This window comes from Ctenopharyngodon idella, chromosome 6 (assembly GCF_019924925.1).
Source record: "Ctenopharyngodon idella isolate HZGC_01 chromosome 6, HZGC01, whole genome shotgun sequence".
Classification (NCBI taxonomy): Eukaryota; Metazoa; Chordata; class Actinopteri; order Cypriniformes; family Xenocyprididae; genus Ctenopharyngodon; species Ctenopharyngodon idella.
In genome coordinates, this window is record NC_067225.1 from 7,788,506 (window position 1) to 7,807,418 (window position 18,913).

The 18,913-nt window shown below is 36.6% G+C and overlaps 2 protein-coding genes across 3 annotated transcripts; both read left to right on the plus strand.

Moving 5' to 3' along the window:
* Positions 1-47: 47 nt before the first annotated feature.
* zgc:112023 (PI-PLC X domain-containing protein 1) lies at positions 48-11,496 on the plus strand. Of its 2 annotated transcripts, XM_051897997.1 has the most exons (10): positions 48-450; positions 566-702; positions 964-1,092; positions 1,175-1,330; positions 2,537-2,717; positions 2,800-4,455; positions 5,177-5,235; positions 7,482-7,739; positions 8,444-8,542; positions 8,891-11,496. In XM_051897997.1, the coding sequence occupies exons 1-6, from the start codon at positions 348-350 to the stop codon at positions 3,039-3,041; spliced, it is 948 nt and encodes a 315-aa protein (XP_051753957.1). In that variant the 5' UTR covers positions 48-347; the 3' UTR covers positions 3,042-4,455; positions 5,177-5,235; positions 7,482-7,739; positions 8,444-8,542; positions 8,891-11,496. The 2 variants fall into 2 exon arrangements, with proteins under 2 accessions (XP_051753957.1, XP_051753956.1); XM_051897996.1 differs by lacking the exon at positions 5,177-5,235.
* Positions 11,497-12,794: 1,298 nt separating this feature from the next.
* On the plus strand, positions 12,795-18,797 carry sft2d2b (SFT2 domain containing 2b). Its single transcript, XM_051897454.1, has 8 exons — positions 12,795-13,052; positions 13,319-13,408; positions 13,502-13,587; positions 14,031-14,112; positions 14,239-14,274; positions 14,427-14,485; positions 16,338-16,367; positions 17,712-18,797. The coding sequence occupies exons 1-8, from the start codon at positions 12,990-12,992 to the stop codon at positions 17,749-17,751; spliced, it is 486 nt and encodes a 161-aa protein (XP_051753414.1). The 5' UTR covers positions 12,795-12,989; the 3' UTR covers positions 17,752-18,797.
* The last annotated feature ends 116 nt before the right edge of the window (positions 18,798-18,913 follow it).

The following is an 18,913-nucleotide window of genomic DNA, read 5'->3' on the forward strand; positions in this document are numbered from 1 at the left end:
AACGTGTGTCTGTTGTGTTGGGTCTCTTCAACAAAACGAAAAACAATCGCACTTTCAGATGGTCCCTAACATTGTTGTCGTCCAGATTCGAGACAGGAAAAGTCATGATCGTAGGAAATCTTTACATTTCTGAACACTATTGTATTTCACAAATGTAATGATCACAACGCTAAATGGAATTCCGTGCATTTTCTAACATGGTGTTTCTGCCTAACATCACATGACACAGAAAAAAAGCGGAAACTGATTATATTTAGTTTCAGTGGTTAGTGTACAGTAGAGGATGGTGCTGTGAATGAACAATAATACACGTGTTTTAGGTGTGTTAACATTTAAAAACGTATTAAATGGAGGATGAAGAAATATGCATCTCCAGATGTTGTTCAGACTGGATGTCCGAGATGTCCGCGGGTTTTTGGGACATCCCGCTGTGGAATCTCGCTATACCCGGTACGTCGGTTGTTATTTTTTTTTTCAGTTTTCAGTTTTGCAATTAATTGATGACCTTTTTGACTGATAACTGTTACTATTTAACAATGATCACCATCTGTTTACTGTTTTTCAGGAAGTCATGACACCATGACTTACTGTTTAGATCAGCAGTCCTCAGTGCTGAAGTCTGAGCCGAAGGTGCTGCAAGTGTTAGCCGCTTTATTTCCCTGTATCGTTCGGCCATGTATAATCAAATGGGCAACAACACAGGTAGTAATAGACATGTTGTTCCAAATTTTATGAGTTTATTTCTTCAGTGGAACACAAAAGGCAGAATGTTGGCTAACAGCCTCAGTCACCTTCACTTTCTTTGCATGTTTGCAACAACAGTGGTGACTGTGTGTGTCATTCTGCCTCCTTTTGTGTAACACAGAAAAAATATGTCATGCAGGTTTAGATCATTCTTAATGTGGGTAAATTATGACAGGTGTTGATGATATACAGCATTTTTCATGGCTTATTTTTATCCAGGAGGACAGCATCTCTAACCAGCTGGATTTAGGCATTCGGTTTCTTGATCTCAGAATAGCTCATAAGATAAAAGACCCTAATAAAGTTTTCTACTTTGCACATGGGATCTACTCTCTTCTGACAGTGAAGGTACTGATCATTTCAAAAGAATGTTAAATCCTCATTTCAATTGAGAGTAACTTTGGTTGTGTTCTGGCTGTGTTATTTGAAGGAAGCGCTCACAGAAGTTGCTCACTGGTTAGACCAGCACATCAAGGAAGTGGTCATCATTGCACTTTCTGCCTTTGATGGAATGAACCTGGATCAACACAGAGACCTCATTCAATTCCTCATAAGCACTTTTAACAATAAAATGTGTCCAAATCATGTAAGTATGTTCATGTTTTTCCCCCCACGTCATGTGTGCGGGGCTGCTTACTAAAGACCTTTTTACCATCAAAAAACACCTCTTTTACTCATCAAAAAACTTCTACACATAGATGTACATTCACATGAGATTTCAGTTATATCTAGAGATGCACCGATGTATCGGCCGTTTGTTGATCAGTTTACATTGGTTTATTAATTAACTGCGTGAAGGCATTGAGCTGTATAATGTCTGTTGCATAATCCATCATTTTTTTCTGGGTAAAATAATAAAATACTTGCCAAAACACAATGAAAACTGTACAAAATACAACATTGTCACTGTCCCGAATGTGCCAGTGCTGCATCTTTGTGAAAGTTTATCTTTTGAATGTGGTTTTAAGCATTGCGAATTTAAATATTCAAGCGCAAGAAGTTGAGAAATTCGCACACATCCATAGCGCGAGCAAGGAAAGCGTCTTAGTGCGTGAAGTCTTTCGCTTCTAAATCACGCAAAAGTATATCAATATGGCTGTATAACATAGTCGGTTGTGTCTTAAATGAACGTAAACAGCTGAGAAATAAAACGCTTGTGTAACAGTATATTGGATCTGTGCAGCTCTTAAAGTGACAGCAGCCTAATATTCCTGCTGTGCTGCTTTAATGTTAATCAAACAAAAGACAAAAAAATCACTCACTACTCTTTACAAAATAACTTTTGTAACTTTAATAAGGATTAATATGTATTTAATTTATACATTGAAGAATATGCAGTGTTATTTTACATTTGTTTACTTTATTTCTGTACCTGAAAACTACTGTAAAACCAACCTAAGCACTGTTTATTTCATACGTATCTTTATTCTGTTGTGTTTATGTATTTATGCTGGCCTGCTGAATGTTAAATGGATGTTCATTAGAAATTATTTGATGATGCAGCAATAATTTAGCTAGTATAACTTAATACATGCATTTTTTAACTTTGCTAATTTAAAACATGATCAAAACACTATCTATTTTAATGATAAAACTTCAAATAAGAGAGCAAGTGATAAATATTGGTATCGGAATCAGCCAATAAGTGTTTGTTATAATCGATATCAACCCAAAAAAAATCCCATCGGTGCATCTCTATCAGCAGATTGATAAAAGCTATTTTTATTTTCCATGGTTGCTTCTTAGGGTTGAGATCTCCCCTATAATTGCCTTGTTATTTGTGTTTTTTCAGGTCACACCCTCACTGCAGGAGTGTTGGAATCACAGTTATCAGGTTATTCTGTCATATGATGACTCAGCTGCGTCTGGACACGAGGAACTGTGGCCCCGGTGTGAATATTGGTGGGCAAACACATCAGATCCAAACCGTGTTGTATCCTACCTAGAGGAGAGGAAAGAGGAAGGGAGACCAGGTCAGTCACAATAAGAGAATGAGAAGATATATTTCATTAAAGGTTGTTCTTCTATAAATAATTGCCCTAAATTTATTTTCAGATAGGTTTTTTGCTGCTGGTCTGAACCTAACCGAGGATGCCAGGTATATACTTTGTCATCCATGCCAGTCATTGCAAAGCATGACCCTGAGCTCCTATAGTCTGCTTTTGAACTGGGTCAAGCAGCAGCGTCCAGGCTCCGGCAAAACATGCTTGAACATCATCTGTGCAGATTTTGTGGGGGTTTTCAGTAATGAATTCACCCAGCTGGTTATTGGACTCAATCAAAAACTCTTAAAATAGACTTGATCCATAAATATGCCACAAATGACGTTACATTAAAAAAAAAAAAAAAAAACTCTGTGTTACATAAAATGTAGCATCTTTATTACAGTTTATCTTGCACATTCGTGATATTTTTGATGCAACCATTGTTATTTTTAATGTTTACATCCCAATAATTTTCCAGTCTTTTATGACGGTCCCTAAACTGTGAAGGGAAAAAATGTTTTGTGTATTGCTGCCATCTAGAGGCAATCCATATTTAGGTTCTTGTTTGTTTAGGAGATTTTGTTACTTGCAATTTCATTGTTACATCAAGCTTGTCAAAGAACTAAATGTCTTTCCTGCTTTTTCTTGGATGTTTGACAAAATGGAAAAGGCAGATTCATATAATCAAAGACTAAGTGGCTCAATAGATTATATTGCATTACCTGTCCAATGAGTCACACTTAATATTAGTAACATCCAATGTCTTGTCATGACTTGATCTGTTGTTGACACTCTGTTTGGCTTTTAGTCCATGTGGGTTACATGTATGTATTTGTGGGGTCTAATTTTAGATGGCCCCTGTGATTGCACTTTCTAAGGTGATTAACATTTATAGTATCTACTTAAGTGATAATCCAGTTCACTGATGCCTTTCACACTTGGTTTGTGTGTGTCTGTGTAGGGTGTATGAGGTAAATAAACAAGGGTTTTTTGTTTTTTTATCAGAAAATTATCACAGAATTTTTTTTTTTATAAAGTGTTATTTAATCTCTCACTTATTCCAAGATAAAATCACAAGATGTTTCTTGGGCAACTGTTTTATATCATGCAGAGACACTGACCTGGATATCATTTTGATCATTTGATTTTTTTTCACAATTGTGTTATAGTATAGTATGCACTACATGCAGTATCCAAAGAATTTAGAACATTCTGAACAGATCTGGAGCAAGATGCTTCCAGAGAGCTTTGAGAATCCCCTCCCTCCTCTTCCAAGTCCCCACCTTTCTCCTAAACAGATTACTCAGGAGTTAAAGGAGCCTGCATTCGGCCGCTGTGTCGTCTCTATGAGGCTTAGAGCCACAGAGGAAACAGATGGGATAAGAAAACCAGGGGATCTAATTACAGAGGCTTAATCAGCAATCCAAGGCCTGTCCAGAACCCAGTCGCACAGCCTCAAGCTTCTGCCCCTCACAGCTTCTCTTTCAGAGGTATTCGTCTCAGGGACTGGAGACAACTAGAGCTGTTTAACATGGAGAACGAGGAAGAGGAAGATGAAATCTTTACAACATTGCAGGGAGGATATGAAGGGCAGGAAGATGTGGAGGAGCAGGAGGAAGAAGAAGAACAAGAGGAAGAGGAGCCAGAGGCTGAGAGGAAGAGCAGTTGGGATGTCCCAATTCCAAGTCGGTCACTGGCCAGTCGCAGAGCTTCACTTCCATGCCCGGTCAGTACACAATACAAGTTTTTGTGTGTGTGTAGCTTGTACAAGTTTGAGTGCTATGGCACACGATCTTCTAAATGAGAGCAGAAAGACACCAGTCGCTTTGGGCCAAGCTGTGGATTTGTCTTACAGGCAGCCAACGAACAGTTGATTTAATTAACACTTTTAAATAGTATCTCAAAGCCACACTAGGGGCTTTTCCACAAGCGATTTATTTCTCTTCCCTCCGTAGTAAATTTTGCATTTTATTTTCATCTTTTTTTCTTGTTTATTCTCTTATTACAACTGAATTACCAAGTGAATTACATTTTTATTTCTCTTTTTTTTTTTTATTTGACAGGACTGAAGCTAAAACTAATTATTTTAACATCACTGATTTGTTAAAAACTATTCTTCAGCTAAATAAAAACATGATGATGTTTGGTGCATAAATATAATACATAAGACCCAATATAATTATGAATCATTAAAATGTCACATTCTGTACAGAAAAATAGATAAGTCAGGTTGCAAATCAAAAGGTGCATCTCACAGCTGTGAAAATGCAACACTTTGATTTACAGGTTTGTGACATCGGAGATCAAAGCAGGACACATTTTGCATAATCTAAACTCTAAGAAGAGTTTATCCTGAAATGACCTTCCAATGTTTGGACAAAACTGATTAAAGTAAAGTCAGACATTTCAAACAGGCTGATATTAGTTTTTCTTTCTTTTTTTTTTAGCTGCATCAAAATCTGCAAGGAACAGAGTTGGAACATTTTGAAATAATTTTAAACATGAGGTCAGATCAATAAGAAATATGTGAAATTCTCAACTGTGAGCTACAAAATGTTGTTTGGATCATTCTCACATACTGGATAATATGGATCATCAGGGGCCAGTTGTTCAAAAACTTTAATCTGGATCAGAATTATCTGGATTTGGAAATCCCATGTTTTGCTATCCAGGATCAGGTAATCCATCTTACTTTTGTTCTGGTTTTCAAAGCAAAATTGGATTGGATCACCCTGATACAGATACTCACTTTTTCAGATTACCAATTCTGGACTAGTAGTGTGCTACGGAGCCCCGAAAGGGACATATGAGAAAAAAATATTTGCGTTCTCTCAGAAAAGTTTCCCATGTGTTCACCCGAGAAACTTTGACTGGTTTATCTCTTATAATTGTGTCAATGTAGTTTACAAAGTGATAAAAACACTTTAAATTAAATATAATATTTTTGTTTGATATTTACAGCTGTTTGGAAATTATTTTATGGCACCAAAATCTCTTTTTTACTTTACAGTATAGGTTACCAGAAGGCTAAATATAGCCTAATATCTACTTCTAATTTATTACTTTAACCATTAAACTTATCAAGAGCAAAATACAAAATATGTGTGTATGTATATTACATGATACAAATGTTGTATTTTTTGACATTTTTGTTCCTGAAATCCACCCTTCTGATGGGATCAAAGGTATCTCAATCTTACTAAAAAGTTTTGAACAGCACAAACTGATGATTTTATCTAGATCAAAACCAAGATTGGATTTTTGTGATCTAATCTGATTTCAGAATCCTTTTTTCTTTCAAACAACCGATTTTCAAGATTTTATCCAATCCAATAGCCGGAATCCAATCAGATGACTTTTGAACAACTGGCCCCTGGTTTTACACAATCTTGTGGATTTCTGTAGCTCGAGTGCTGCTGCCATTACAGGGATAATTCACCCCAAAATGGAGATTACATCATCATTTACTTACCCTTGCAAACCTGTATGCATCTCTTTCTTCTATGGAGAAAAAATATATATATTTTGAAGAACATTGGGAACCAAACACCATTGAAGCCCACTGACTTCCATTAAGTCTTCCATTTTATGTTCCACGGAAGAAACAAAGTCATACAGTTTTGAAAATGAAAAGAGGGACATATCAAATACTGCATCATTCTAAAATTTCAATTAAACTTTTCACTAATATCTACTTCAGTCATGAAACTCTAGAAAGCGCAGGCTAACTGGTCCTTAACATGCATTCTGCAACAACAAAATCTCTTTCAAGGAAAGTCTGTTCACTCGGCGGCCATATTTGCAACGCCTCCGGGAAACTATTTAGGGCATCCAAGACCAAGTCCTATCTAACTGAATGGGGAAATCCTGAAATCTTAAAAACTGCTTGGTGAACTCACAATTAAATAACATATTTCAAATCAGCAACAAAATTTGACATGAACTGTGCTATAAATGTTGTTTCTTATGCTCAGATAACATTAAAAAAGCGTATTTTTCAGGCTAGACGAGCCACTGCGCATGTGCAGTCCTAAGCGTGAGTCTCAGGTTTCTATGGGAACCTTTTTTTTTTTTAAATAAGGTTACTATGGGAACTGGAGCTTCTAATGACAGCTGCAGTGATGGAATGACTTTATTCATTCAGCGATTGGCTCTTTTACTTAGAAGGCGGGGCATATTCTGCCATATTGCACGTTGCAGTGTCTCCCGTTCATAACTAACAGGAGTGAACCGTCTTTCTATACCTATAGTCTTTGGCAACAATCACATCATTATTACATGGCACAAGCTGATTGGCCTCTGCTGATCCTGCAACCAATGAGATTGCTTGCTTAACATTTAAATAGTCTGGTTCATTGTTTGTTGTAAGCTAGTCAGCGCTATCAGAGTTCCTCTGAAACCCTCCACCTCCCCCAGCTCCACCTGCCTAGATCTGCTACGGGATTTATGGATGTCTATTTATTCAGCAGCAGCATATCTTACATGTTCACATCAGTGTGTCTGTGTATCTATTAGCAGCAGCAAGTCCATACTTGCTCTTGTACTTGCAGCAACAGCAGCGTAGCAGATCTAGTCCACCAAGATCTAATACATTAACATTGCCATATTCAATAACATGCTAAAACTATTCCGAGAGTTGTCGCGATTAAACTATTGTTATGCTGTTAGTTATAATTTCAATTGTAATGACAAATGAACTGTTTGTGCCTTTTCTTATTTTATGCTTGCATGCATATTATGCATATTTTACAGGCTCAGCTGAATGCGATGCATCTGAGCCGCCTGCAAGCTGCCACAATGGCCCCAAGCCCAGCTCACCTGAGCCACTGTCTTCAGCGCGGTGAGGCGAGGCCGTGCTCTCGCTCCAGCCACGTTGGCAATAATGAGGAGGGAACATACACCAAGGGCAGCATGTGTGAAAGACGCCCACATCCCATCCCTACCATCCCTGAGGTGCACGAGCCTCTGGAGAGAAAAGCCCGATTTAGGAGCCGCAATGTCATGTCTCTGGTTGGTGTGACTTATATGATTTTGCTTTTTAATGTGTAAAGATGTGAATGATTACCAATATGTTATTCAATCTCAGGAGCATTTAGATAAGCGAACATGAGATAAGATCATTTTATTGTTATGATACAGTGCTTTGACAAGGCTAGAAAAATCTGAGGCTGCATGTACAACACATTATATCCTGAAGCTAAAAACTAAATGTATAAAGTTAAATACAGGAACAGGTTTTTACACAACAGGGTTGTTTTAAGTATGTTTGAATATTTTGTTTAGATTAGTTTTGATAGTCTTTTCTTCCTTATTGTTATGTATAAATGAGTGAAACAGCTTCTCAAACAAGAAAAAATGTTGGGCATGATTTGATTTTGTACATCGGGAATTGATTGGATGGTTCTGGTTTTTTCCACAAAAAAATAAGAATTTTCCATTTTGATTTCATGGTGACTGAGTCTCAGGACCCATAAATTCACTCAAGTATAAATTCATAATACTTTTTACATTCACATTCACATCCTATTGATTATTTTATCCAAAACAAACTTGGAAAAAAGTCAATGGGGACCAAAGTTGTTTTATTTTTGGGAGAACTATCACTTTAATTAAATGGACAGGTCATAAAAAAATGTGAAATGGAATCGCATTTTTGTATTGCTGATCAAATATAATGTGTGGTTGGTTGATATAATGTGGTGTTTGTTTTGTAGAGTGATGCAGACAGTTTGTGTCTGATCTGTCATGACGACCTACGCAAAGGAGGAGGAGGTATCAGAGAGCTTCACTGTTCCCACAGTTTCCACAGTGAGGTAAGGGTTCAGACTTTAGAAACTAGTAGCCACGATAGGTATTATAAATAGGTATTATTTAACTTCAAAAATGCTTTATTTCTAAATGGCCCAGAAATCAGGACATTTAAGATTAGCTACTACCTATTCTACATTTTAACTTACTGTAGCTGCTGAGCTATTGTATTCTCCTGAGTTCATCCTCATCCCTAAACATGTTTCATACGTGCCATTGTCCCGTGTGGCTTGTTCTCTTAGGTATTGAGATGCTGTCCTTTGTAAAAGTTGCTTTAGAACAATATGATATTGATAGCACTGTACAAGATATCTCAATGTATAATTAATATTGTGCTCCTGCTGCTGGTTTAGTGCATAGACGAGTGGCTGTGGACCAAGCAGACCTGTCCCACATGTCAAAAGCATGTTGCCATGCCAGAGCCCCTGTACTGGACATCTACCAGAGTAATAGTGCCCTGAGCTCTTTCAGCACCCATTCAAACTACCTTGGACATCAGCTTTTACAGGATGGTTACATGATGTGGACAATTTACAATGGATATGAAAGGGGGAAAAAGGGTGGTCATCTGACCGATCGCAGGGAGATTTTATTCAGATGGAATCAGATGGGCAGAACATCTCTCTGTACATAGGCTAATTGATTTTGCCACCACTGAGTGTAAAGTTTTTTTTAAAAATTGTATTTACAAATTAAGAAATTGAATGTGTTATTTTCTATTGTGGTTATCTTTTTCTGCATATATTTAAGCAAACTGAACAAGTTGTATGAAAATGTAAAATTGTAAAATGTATACCTCAATAAGTAATTTGAAGTAGGCATACTCGAAATATATAAAAAAAGGCCACGTACACACTGCAGCTAAATTCGGGTTGTCAGTTCACCTTTTAGTGCTTAATCCCCTTCTGTACACACACAGTTCAGTAAAATACGGGAGTGACAACCGCATTCTACAACCGAATTAACTCCCGAATAAGTAACTCTATCCGCATTTACAGCAATTCTGTGCAGTGTGAACGGAACCGAACTGAACAACAAGTTGTAATGACGTTTTTTAACGTGCATCGGAGATGTTTCTCTCTTCTGTATGCGCGGTGAATCACAGAACAAGGAACGCAATACGAGCCTGGACTCATTAGTGTTGCCAGATCTTGCTAGAAAAATCAGCGAACAAAAACAAGCTCCTAAAATAAACCGAAATAAATCCAAATGCTTTATGCTGAAAATAAGACGAAAATATTCATGTCTACTCACTTGAATAACTTAATTAACCCGATCGCTTAATGAGCCGAGCTTAAACAACAAGCCCAAAAACGCTGATAATGTGTGAACATGGCAACACAGAAAAAGCACCCCTTTGTAAAACAGGCTGTGCAAGATTAAAATGAAACACGACCCCTTTGTCGACTGCGTTTAGTTAAATTGCTGAAAACGAGTGTTTTGTCACTGTAATACTGCTTTGGTCACAATAAGGATACCAAACAAGAGAGACGCCAGAACGTTGCTATGGTTTCCAGCCTGTCAATCATCGCATTTTTGGGAGTAAGTCGTGTTCTGTACATACATGTAACGATAATTTAGGGCAGGGGTCTCCAAACTCGGTCGTGGAGGCCCACTGTCCTGCAGAGTTTAGCTCCAACGTGCCTCACCACACCTGCCTGGAAGTTTCTAGTAGGCCTAATGCCTAATTAGAACTTGATTAAGGTGTGTTTAATTGGGGTTGGAGCTAAACTCTGCAGGACAGTGGCCCTCCAGGACCGAGTTTGGAGATCCCTGATTTAGGGGATTCACTCCCACATTTAAATGCGGTTGTCACTCTATACAGTGTGTAACTGAGGCCAACATGTAACTGAACGCTTTCAACCAAAAAGTAAGCTTGCATTGTCTATTCACCCATGGCCTGTTGCACAAAGCTGGTTTCAGTTTCTACCCAGGTAAGTTCAAGATTAGTTTGAGCAAACTTAGTTTTTTCGGGCTCATGAAGGTGGATTGATTTTTAGCGGGTTCCATTGCTATGGTAACTTACACTACACGGTTAACCGCAGGTTTTATTCTGGGTTAAAGATCACAGATCAAAATTCGACCAATCAGCTGTGAGTAAAATGACCTGTATCTCTCGCTCCAAATTTAAATCAGTTCAAAGTGAAAACATTTTAGAGACAAAATTGCTCGTCTTTTGCTGCTAATTATTTATTATATTAATTATAATTATGTATAATTCATATATTAATTGGCGATATTAAACTTTGCTTTTAAATTAAAATAAATATAATACATGAATTAATATTAAATAATATTAATAATATCAAATAAAGCTTTCAAACCGGTTAAGTGTAGAGGTCTTTGTTAAACTATATAAATTAAGGCCTATTTGTTTGATTCACATGCATTGATATAGTCAGATATTTTCTTTCAGTTGCCTTCTCAAACTTTCGCTGCAGCAGCAGTGTTTATTACTGCTCTGTAAATGCATTTAATTTCATATATTTTTATAACAATCTCTTAATCTTCGGAAGAGAAGTGAATTGCGCTCTCCATGTTCAGTGTGATTGGCTGTTTGCCGCACGTGTCACACTTTCAAGTTCTCGCGCTTCAGAGATAATCGCAAAATTGACAGAGAACGTTGTGAGCCCGTTGAGCCTGATCCAAACCAGGTTGGATTTATATGGATTTGTCAACTCCAAACCTACTCTGAAACTCAGAGTTAGTTCAGCTAGCTTCATGCAACAGGCCTCTGGTGTGTGCTTGAGTAATTGTGCTTCTTTACTATAGCCTACATAAGTCTATATATTTGGGGAATTTGTACTTTGAGTCCATACTGTATTTCATTGGTCATCCTGACATTTATTCTTTGTCATTGTCATTCTTGAAAATATACACAATGAGTCTTACTGAACTTTGAAGTTTACTGAACTTTTGTTGAAAACAGCCAATAAAACAGATTTCAATGTAAATGTAATCAGTTCTCCTCATGTATTTTGGCCCAAAGCAAGTTTTATTTAGTTTCATTTATCATTGAAGATGAACTTGACTCAAATTCTGTCTGTGATCAGGGTTTAAACAACTATTTAGTGTGAAATATTACATTATAACACTTTCATTTTTATGTCTAATGCATCTTGGAGCCTTACATAGAACATGACATTGAGAAAATTGTGGTTAAACGGGTTATTTTGCACAGTTAAGCTACTTAAATGTGAACATCTATGTTTTGTGGATTTCATGAGTCAAATTCAAAAGCTAAGCTTTCACTTCGTTTTGTTTTTTTCATTTAGATAGTTTAGAAATTTAAATGGGTAAAATACTGGCAAAGCACCCATACTTTCACTTAAGTATAAATTCTTTTTACATCTCTCTTATTTACTTGTCTGCATATATCGTCTACAAACATCCAGAGCATAATTAAGCCTAAACAATAGAGGGTATGCACGTGACGTCACTGTCGACCGTTATGACTGCGGTTACGCCCACTGAGTGGCAAAAGACTGAGTGGCAGCATTGGTTTTCAGCGTGAATGCCGCGAAAAACACACAAAAAAAACACATCCAGAACGGGAAAGAGCTTTGCGAGTGACTACAAATAGCTTTGACACAAAACCTGAGGTAAATTTTTTACAGACTGCTAAATGCTACAGAAAAAAGAAGCAAATAGGTCGCTGCAATTCACAGAAACAGCTGGACTCCAAAACATGTTTTGCAGTTATCTTTTTGTGTCAAACTGTTGGATTTTGGGATAAAATCATACCCTATATATTGTATTGTTATATATTGTGTTGACAACTCATCAATTAAATATTTTCCATCTTATATTCTGCATAATTGGGTGTTTTTAAATGAACACTGACAAAAACTATACATGTTTCAGGGCTGGACGATGTGACGAAATATATAACACTTATATAAGTGATCACTCCGATTTAGACCTACCTATATTGTATTTATATAAAGCGTTCACAGGCAGATTTGCTTTATGTATTTCACTGGCGTCGAAATCAGGCACATATAAATGTCAGGAAACACGATTCCTGGCTGCATGCCAGTATCCATGGATTAGGTTTCTTTGACATGTCATAAGGAACACTTTCGAGCCCAACCTTTAGTGTAATCGTTTGTTTTACTCGCGTTTTCGCAGTTTCCCCTATTAAATCCAGTCATGCAGCAGGTTATTTTGCCGCTCAGTCCGGCTGAGGGAGCGCGTTCCGGCGGGAAAGTGACAAAAAACAGGTTGTGCATTTGGTTTCAGTTTGTCGATTCAGTACGTCGAACGTCATGACGTCGCGTAATCGTTGCCGTGGCTACACACGGAAGTTATCTTGTACACCTGTTACACCATCAAACAGGAAAGGGAACGAATCGATACAAATTTACTGGAACAAAGTAGCTTCGAATCAGTTTTTAACCTGAGGCATCTTTTTTTGAACTGTTTGTTTAAAAGCCGTCAATCTCAACCTTAATGGACAAATTAAAGAAAGTTTTGAGTGGCCAAGATGACACTGACGACCTCAACGTACTGCAGGTAGTTGCGTTTGACAGTCTACAGCCCGCAAGCTCGACTGAGTTAGAACTCGGTTGTAATCGCTATGTCTGTTTAAAATACACAGTGTTGTGGTTTCGTTTTGAATCCGAATCTAGACCTTTGCTATTTATTTTGTTTCCTGCGTGTTTACCCGACTGTCATTCGCAAAAGCTTAAAAATCTACCTATTTATGAATATTAAGTTTATTGAAGTAATTTTCTGTTTTTGGTGAACATGTTTTCATGAATATAACAATGCTGTTTTAGGCAGCGAATGAAGCATCAACACTGGGATGGGGCACGCGCGTCAAGGGGTTCATCGCGTGCTTTGTGGCGGGCGTCTTGTGTTCAGTTTTGGTAAGACGAGTGCACAAATGGTCTTATATCGTTTCATTTTAATAGTATATACAACAGTCAAACGTCATATCTTTCGTTACTTTTGTTATTCAGGGGACATGCTTGCTCTGGGTTCCGAAAAGTGGACTGACACTCTTTGCAGTGTTTTACAGTTTAGGTAATATTGCTTCTATTTTAAGGTGAGTCATGCAGCTTTATCTCTCCACCGTTGAATTGATCTCACCCAAGGCGTGTCACTGTTTATAACAGACAATGTTTGCACTGGCATGTGGTCAGTGACAAATACTGACTTTTTAGAAAACATTTTTAACAAATGAATTGATTTGTAACCATCAAGTATAAAGTATAAAATATTTTCCTTATCTCATAAATGTGAGTCATTGTAAACCTCTTAAAATTTTATTTTTTTAAAGCATCATAGTTTTTTTTCTTCCCCCAAATAGCATGAATATCATAAAGATTTCTTGGGGTTTTCATTTGACGTTTGAAAAACTAAACTAACCTTGCTATGGCAAAGTCAAAAATATACCCCAAAAAATATATCAGAATGAATTTTGATGTGTAGCATCAACAAGAATATGTAAGTCAGTATTGAGGTTCTTTGGGTGTGGATTACTTTCAGCACTATGTTCTTAATGGGTCCATTAAAGCAACTCAAGAGGATGTGTGACAAGACTAGAGCTCTGGCAACTGGCATTATGATTGTAAGAGTACACACACACACACACACACGGATATAATAGACTGTAATGCATACAGAGAGATTCACTATTTCTTATATCTTAATATTTGTGACCTTTTCTGTAAACTGAACATTTGTGTTTTTAAAGACATGCCTGGTGCTAACCTTCTGTGCTGCTTTTTGGGTAAGTTGGTTTCTTATTTAGCATGATTATTATTTGATAGCCTTATAAAGTTGTTGTATTATGTAACACAATGTTTCAGTTTGCATGTTTATTATGATTAGTGAGTCTTTGCTTGATCTTAATTTAATTTTTTGTTTTTGTTTTTGTTTTAGTGGAAGAACAAAGGCCTTGCTCTCCTGTTCTGTGTCCTCCAGTTTTTGGCTTTTGCATGGTAAGATAATTGTGTGTGTGTGTGTGTGTGTGTGTGTGAGAGAGAGAGAGAGAGAGAGAGAGAGAGAGAGAGAGTGTGTGATATTTGCTGAGTGAAAGTGAGAACTCCAGGCAATAAAACACCTTGATCCTTGAACCCCACATTGATATAAGCAATGTTTTTCTTTTTTTCTTTTTTTATGAACCAGCACTATTACCTGACAAATATCACTGCATTAGGTGTCCTGAAATATCACACCTGTCTCTGTGACAGCCTTAGGCTTTGTAAACCTTTGAAAAGTGTTTTCTTTTTGACAACTTTTCATAAGTTATTTTGTGCTTTTGGTGGACAGCCCACTTATTGTATGGGAAGCAGAATTCTGAGTGTATGATATTTGAAGTGTATAATTGAAGTTGAGTACTAGAACACTATCCTGCATTGATTTTGGCAACACTGAGATAATGTTTTCTGCCCTCTTTCTTGCTCCATCTCTGATTACTGTGGGCTTTGGAAACTCAATGGGTGGGGTTTAGAAAGAGGCGGTGTGTGTAATTCAGTCACTAAGTCTGGCAGAACGTTTCTTACAGTACCTTTTATAAACGTTAAAACAAATCTAATGTATAATATGAGTTATTTTTCAACAGATCTCTCCAGGCTGAAAAGTGTCATTTATTGATGTTTTCAATAACATGTCGCTACAAATACACATGACTAAATTAACTGTGCTTGGAGGAGCTTTTTCAGCAACTTTTGAGATATTGACACAAGGACAGTGTTTGTATAGTGAATCTACATTGAAGATATTTCAGTCAGGACCACTTAAGTCAAAAATTACCAGAGACAAGCTTTTTAGTCAATTTTTTATTGGCATATTTTGCTGAAGTTACATTTAGAAGTATGGCTCTGTTTTAAATTCCCCGTCCTTTTCATGAGCTCCATGAAAGCTAAGACCGGGAACAGCAGCAGCTTCTGGGGACTGCCTCCCTTTTTTTTTTTAACTGGGAGAGCAGCACAAAATCCCCCTATTGAGAACAGAACATGCATCAATGACAACAGAATGACACTGATTAAGTTAAACACAAGTTTAAGGAGGAGCTGGGGAGGAGGTGGGTTGTAAGCAGCGTGCAGTGGAAGCAGCCAAGCAAGCAGAGAGACGGAAGCTGCATTTAAGTAATGTGTCTTATTTGAGAGTTGCCAATTGAGTCCATAGAAATCAGATCAGCTGATATGGGTGGGGCTGGAATTTGTGAATCAGCTGATAGCGGAGCTTGACTACAAGGCCTGCCTGAACTAACGCAGAATGCTTGATTTAACAGACACTCTCATCATAAGCGACTTTCAATAAGTTAGTTAATTAATGCAAAATTAGGTGGCCTGCTCTGGTAGCCTGATTTTTGCAAAGTAAGAAATGAAAGTAATGCAGTGAATGCTGTAATTATTCCATATTAAATTGTAATGACATCTTATTAAATTGGCTAAGTTTCAATTGTTTAGCGTGACATGCTTGTTGGCTAAATAATTGCCAGTTCTTATTGAAAATGAATGACTTCCAGTTAATTTGTCTCTGCAAATCGCTGGCAGCGCAAACAGCAGTGTGTGTGTGTGTGTGTGTGTGTGTGCGTGTTCTTGTATATATGGTTTATGAGGACACGTGTATAATGACATAGGTATTACGTACATGTTACATGTTAACGAAAACATGGTTTATGAGCACACTTAAACATACATTAGTGTAAGGGGATAGAATATACAGTTTGTATAGTATAAAAACTATTACGCTTATGGAGAGTCCCCATAAACCGTGTGTGTGTGAAATAATTCACAAATTTTACTTATTTGTCTGTATATAAATGACATCCCTTTTATTTCACAGGTATAGCTTATCCTTCATTCCATTTGCAAGGTGGGTTACTTTCTATTTTCAAAACCATCCATTAAAAAAAACATATTGACACAAATGAAAATTGACAATCATTTATGATGCAAATAAATTAGCACATAGCAACCAAAACAAAATTTGTCATTACTGAAGGCAAAGACTCTCAGTGGCCCAATTTATCAGTTTCTTCTAGTAGTTTTATTTATTTAGTAGTGTTTTAGTATTATTCTAGTAGTTTTATGCATTTTATACTCCTGAGACCCAGAAAAAAAATTGTGAATTTAGCTTTTTTTATTGTCATTACATTGCTTGAAGCACAAGAAACAAATGTAAAAAAAATTCTTGAAAAAATATATTTGATTCATATGTTATGCAATGTCAAACAAGGCATGAATAGACATGTATAGGCAAAAACAATGGATTTTTTTTTTTTTTTTCATTCACCAATATTTTTTTTTTTTTTAGGTTTCAGGATTTTCTTTAACCAAACATTGTATAAAGATGATTCTCAACTATGTTATGAAAGATATAACATAATGATTTGATATTTTACTTTATGCGATGTGTGTGTAAAATGGTTATAAGCGGCTTTTCCCATTCTATACAATGCATTGATACATTGTATCTAATTTGCATGTTAATGTGTTCTTGGAGCAGCATGTATTGAAAAAATAAGTGTAATGGGAGTAAAAATTGGCAACATTTTCATAAGAATATCTAATATTTCTTGGGAATATTGATATATAATTTCTTTCCCCCTATTCACTTGTTGTGTCTCCCAAAATGCCTGATTTACATGCTTTAAGTCCTGGTGTCCACTATAGTGAATGTATAAAAATTGATGTCCTGTTTCATAACAGAAAGGCAAATTCTTATTTGAAACCACATAACAATTTCCTGAGATGTTGATTTATGACAAACAATTTGAAAATTAGTCAGATTTATATGATGGATATTTCCATAAGAGTGCTAAATTTGATCATTCAATCAGTGTTAGTCATATTTAAAGACCAAGGAGAGGGAGTAGTCATGGTGAAACTTCCAAACATTTGGTATCTCTGAAAAGCCCTGAATCTAGTCTTTACAGGACAGATTTAAAACTATGACACGTACGACGTCAGAGAAATTTGCTAACATATAACGTCCACTACAGTGGACAAAAGTCTATGCTTGGGTCTCAGGAGGCTAAAGTATATAAATGTACATAAATGACCATTTCCATTTTCCAATTCATCAAAGTGCCTATTAGACTAAAATAAGGTCTGCAGATCAAAGCTGTCTTTCTGTCAAAGCCAAAAAAGACACTTTTAGTCATCTATTTTTTTGGCTTTGGCGTTTGTTTACCTTTGGCTGTTTGTTTTTATGTAGGGATGCAATTATTAAGTTGTTCTCCGCGTGCTTCAAGTGAGATGCCTCTACATTTGGCCTTGGCTGTTTCTCTGTGTGCTGCTCTGGCTCCAGCGTTGGTTCTGCGTTCAATGCCACTCATGTACCCACTCTGCAACCTGGCACAGACACCGCACCACACTACAGCCGCTCCCATTGCTCTCCCTCACGGATGGACACTCTCCATCTCTGTGAACAAGCACACACAGACAAGTACTCTTTCTCTCACACACACACCTGTGCTTCACATTCAAGTGGGAAATTATGAAATATGTAATTAGGTAAATGGTTTGGTTTCGGACTGCCCTGTAACTGTAGTGACATGCTTGGTGAAACAAGATGGAATTGCATATTTTACATTTAACTGCTGTTTAATTGCTTAATTCTTTCCTATGTGCCTTCGTCCGAGGATTACTTGAGAACTAGGGTAGAACTGTAACCAGTGTTGCTGTTTTTGTTTTTCTTTTTTCCAAGAAAAATTTGTTTTTGCTACTAAGGGTTTTCTATAATTGCATTTCAATTTTTACTTCAGATATTACCTGTAAAAGGATGACAGAAATGTCTTATTACTTATGTAATGGTATCTTGCTATATTATCTTATTAGATAAGTAAAATATTAAACACTCATTAGGGTGCCAATGTATCTTTAAGGTTCATTTATCATCAAACAACCCTACTGCTTTCAGTTTGTGGCTTTTTCTTATAAATATGTCCTTGTGTTTTCAAATCATGTCAAGCACATTTCCATTTAACTTTTGATTTCAAGATGGCAACAATAGTTTTTCCTGCTTGCCTTTTAAATAGTTTTGTCAGAGGTTCCTTTTATTTATAGGTAGGCCTAGAGAAATATTATTCTTTTACTGTGGAAAAAAAATGCATTCCAGAATTATTTTATCATGGCTGAATATGTGTGTTTCCCCTACATCATCAGGATTAATTGCCCATGTTTGTGCTTCATTATATAGAGTGCTTTACTGCTGAAAAATATATTTTTATGTGCGATGTTTAATAATTGTTATTGCTACAACATATTAACAATCATTGCTATTAAAAGTTGTTCAGATTTATTTTGTCTGCATGAATCAATTTCCCCTTCTTCTAATTCTTTTATTTACATTTTGTTGTCAATGCCTGCATCTCTTTAATTCAAAGTACGTGCTCGTGCTGTCATTTAAGAAGCCCT

What these genes read in the sequence shown, in the direction of transcription:
- zgc:112023 (XM_051897997.1), top strand. Translation starts at nt 348, where the DNA reads ATGGAGGATGAAGAAATATGCATCTCCAGATGTTGTTCAGACTGGATG. An exon ending in TCAAATGGGCAACAACACAG is followed by an intron (nt 703 to 963) that starts GTAGTAATAGAC and finishes ATTTTTATCCAG; the next exon opens with GAGGACAGCATCTCTAACCA. An exon ending in ACTCTCTTCTGACAGTGAAG is followed by an intron (nt 1,093 to 1,174) that starts GTACTGATCATT and finishes TGTTATTTGAAG; the next exon opens with GAAGCGCTCACAGAAGTTGC.
- sft2d2b (XM_051897454.1), top strand. Translation starts at nt 12,990, where the DNA reads ATGGACAAATTAAAGAAAGTTTTGAGTGGCCAAGATGACACTGACGAC. An exon ending in CCTTCTGTGCTGCTTTTTGG is followed by an intron (nt 14,275 to 14,426) that starts GTAAGTTGGTTT and finishes TTTTTGTTTTAG; the next exon opens with TGGAAGAACAAAGGCCTTGC. An exon ending in CAGTTTTTGGCTTTTGCATG is followed by an intron (nt 14,486 to 16,337) that starts GTAAGATAATTG and finishes TTTATTTCACAG; the next exon opens with GTATAGCTTATCCTTCATTC.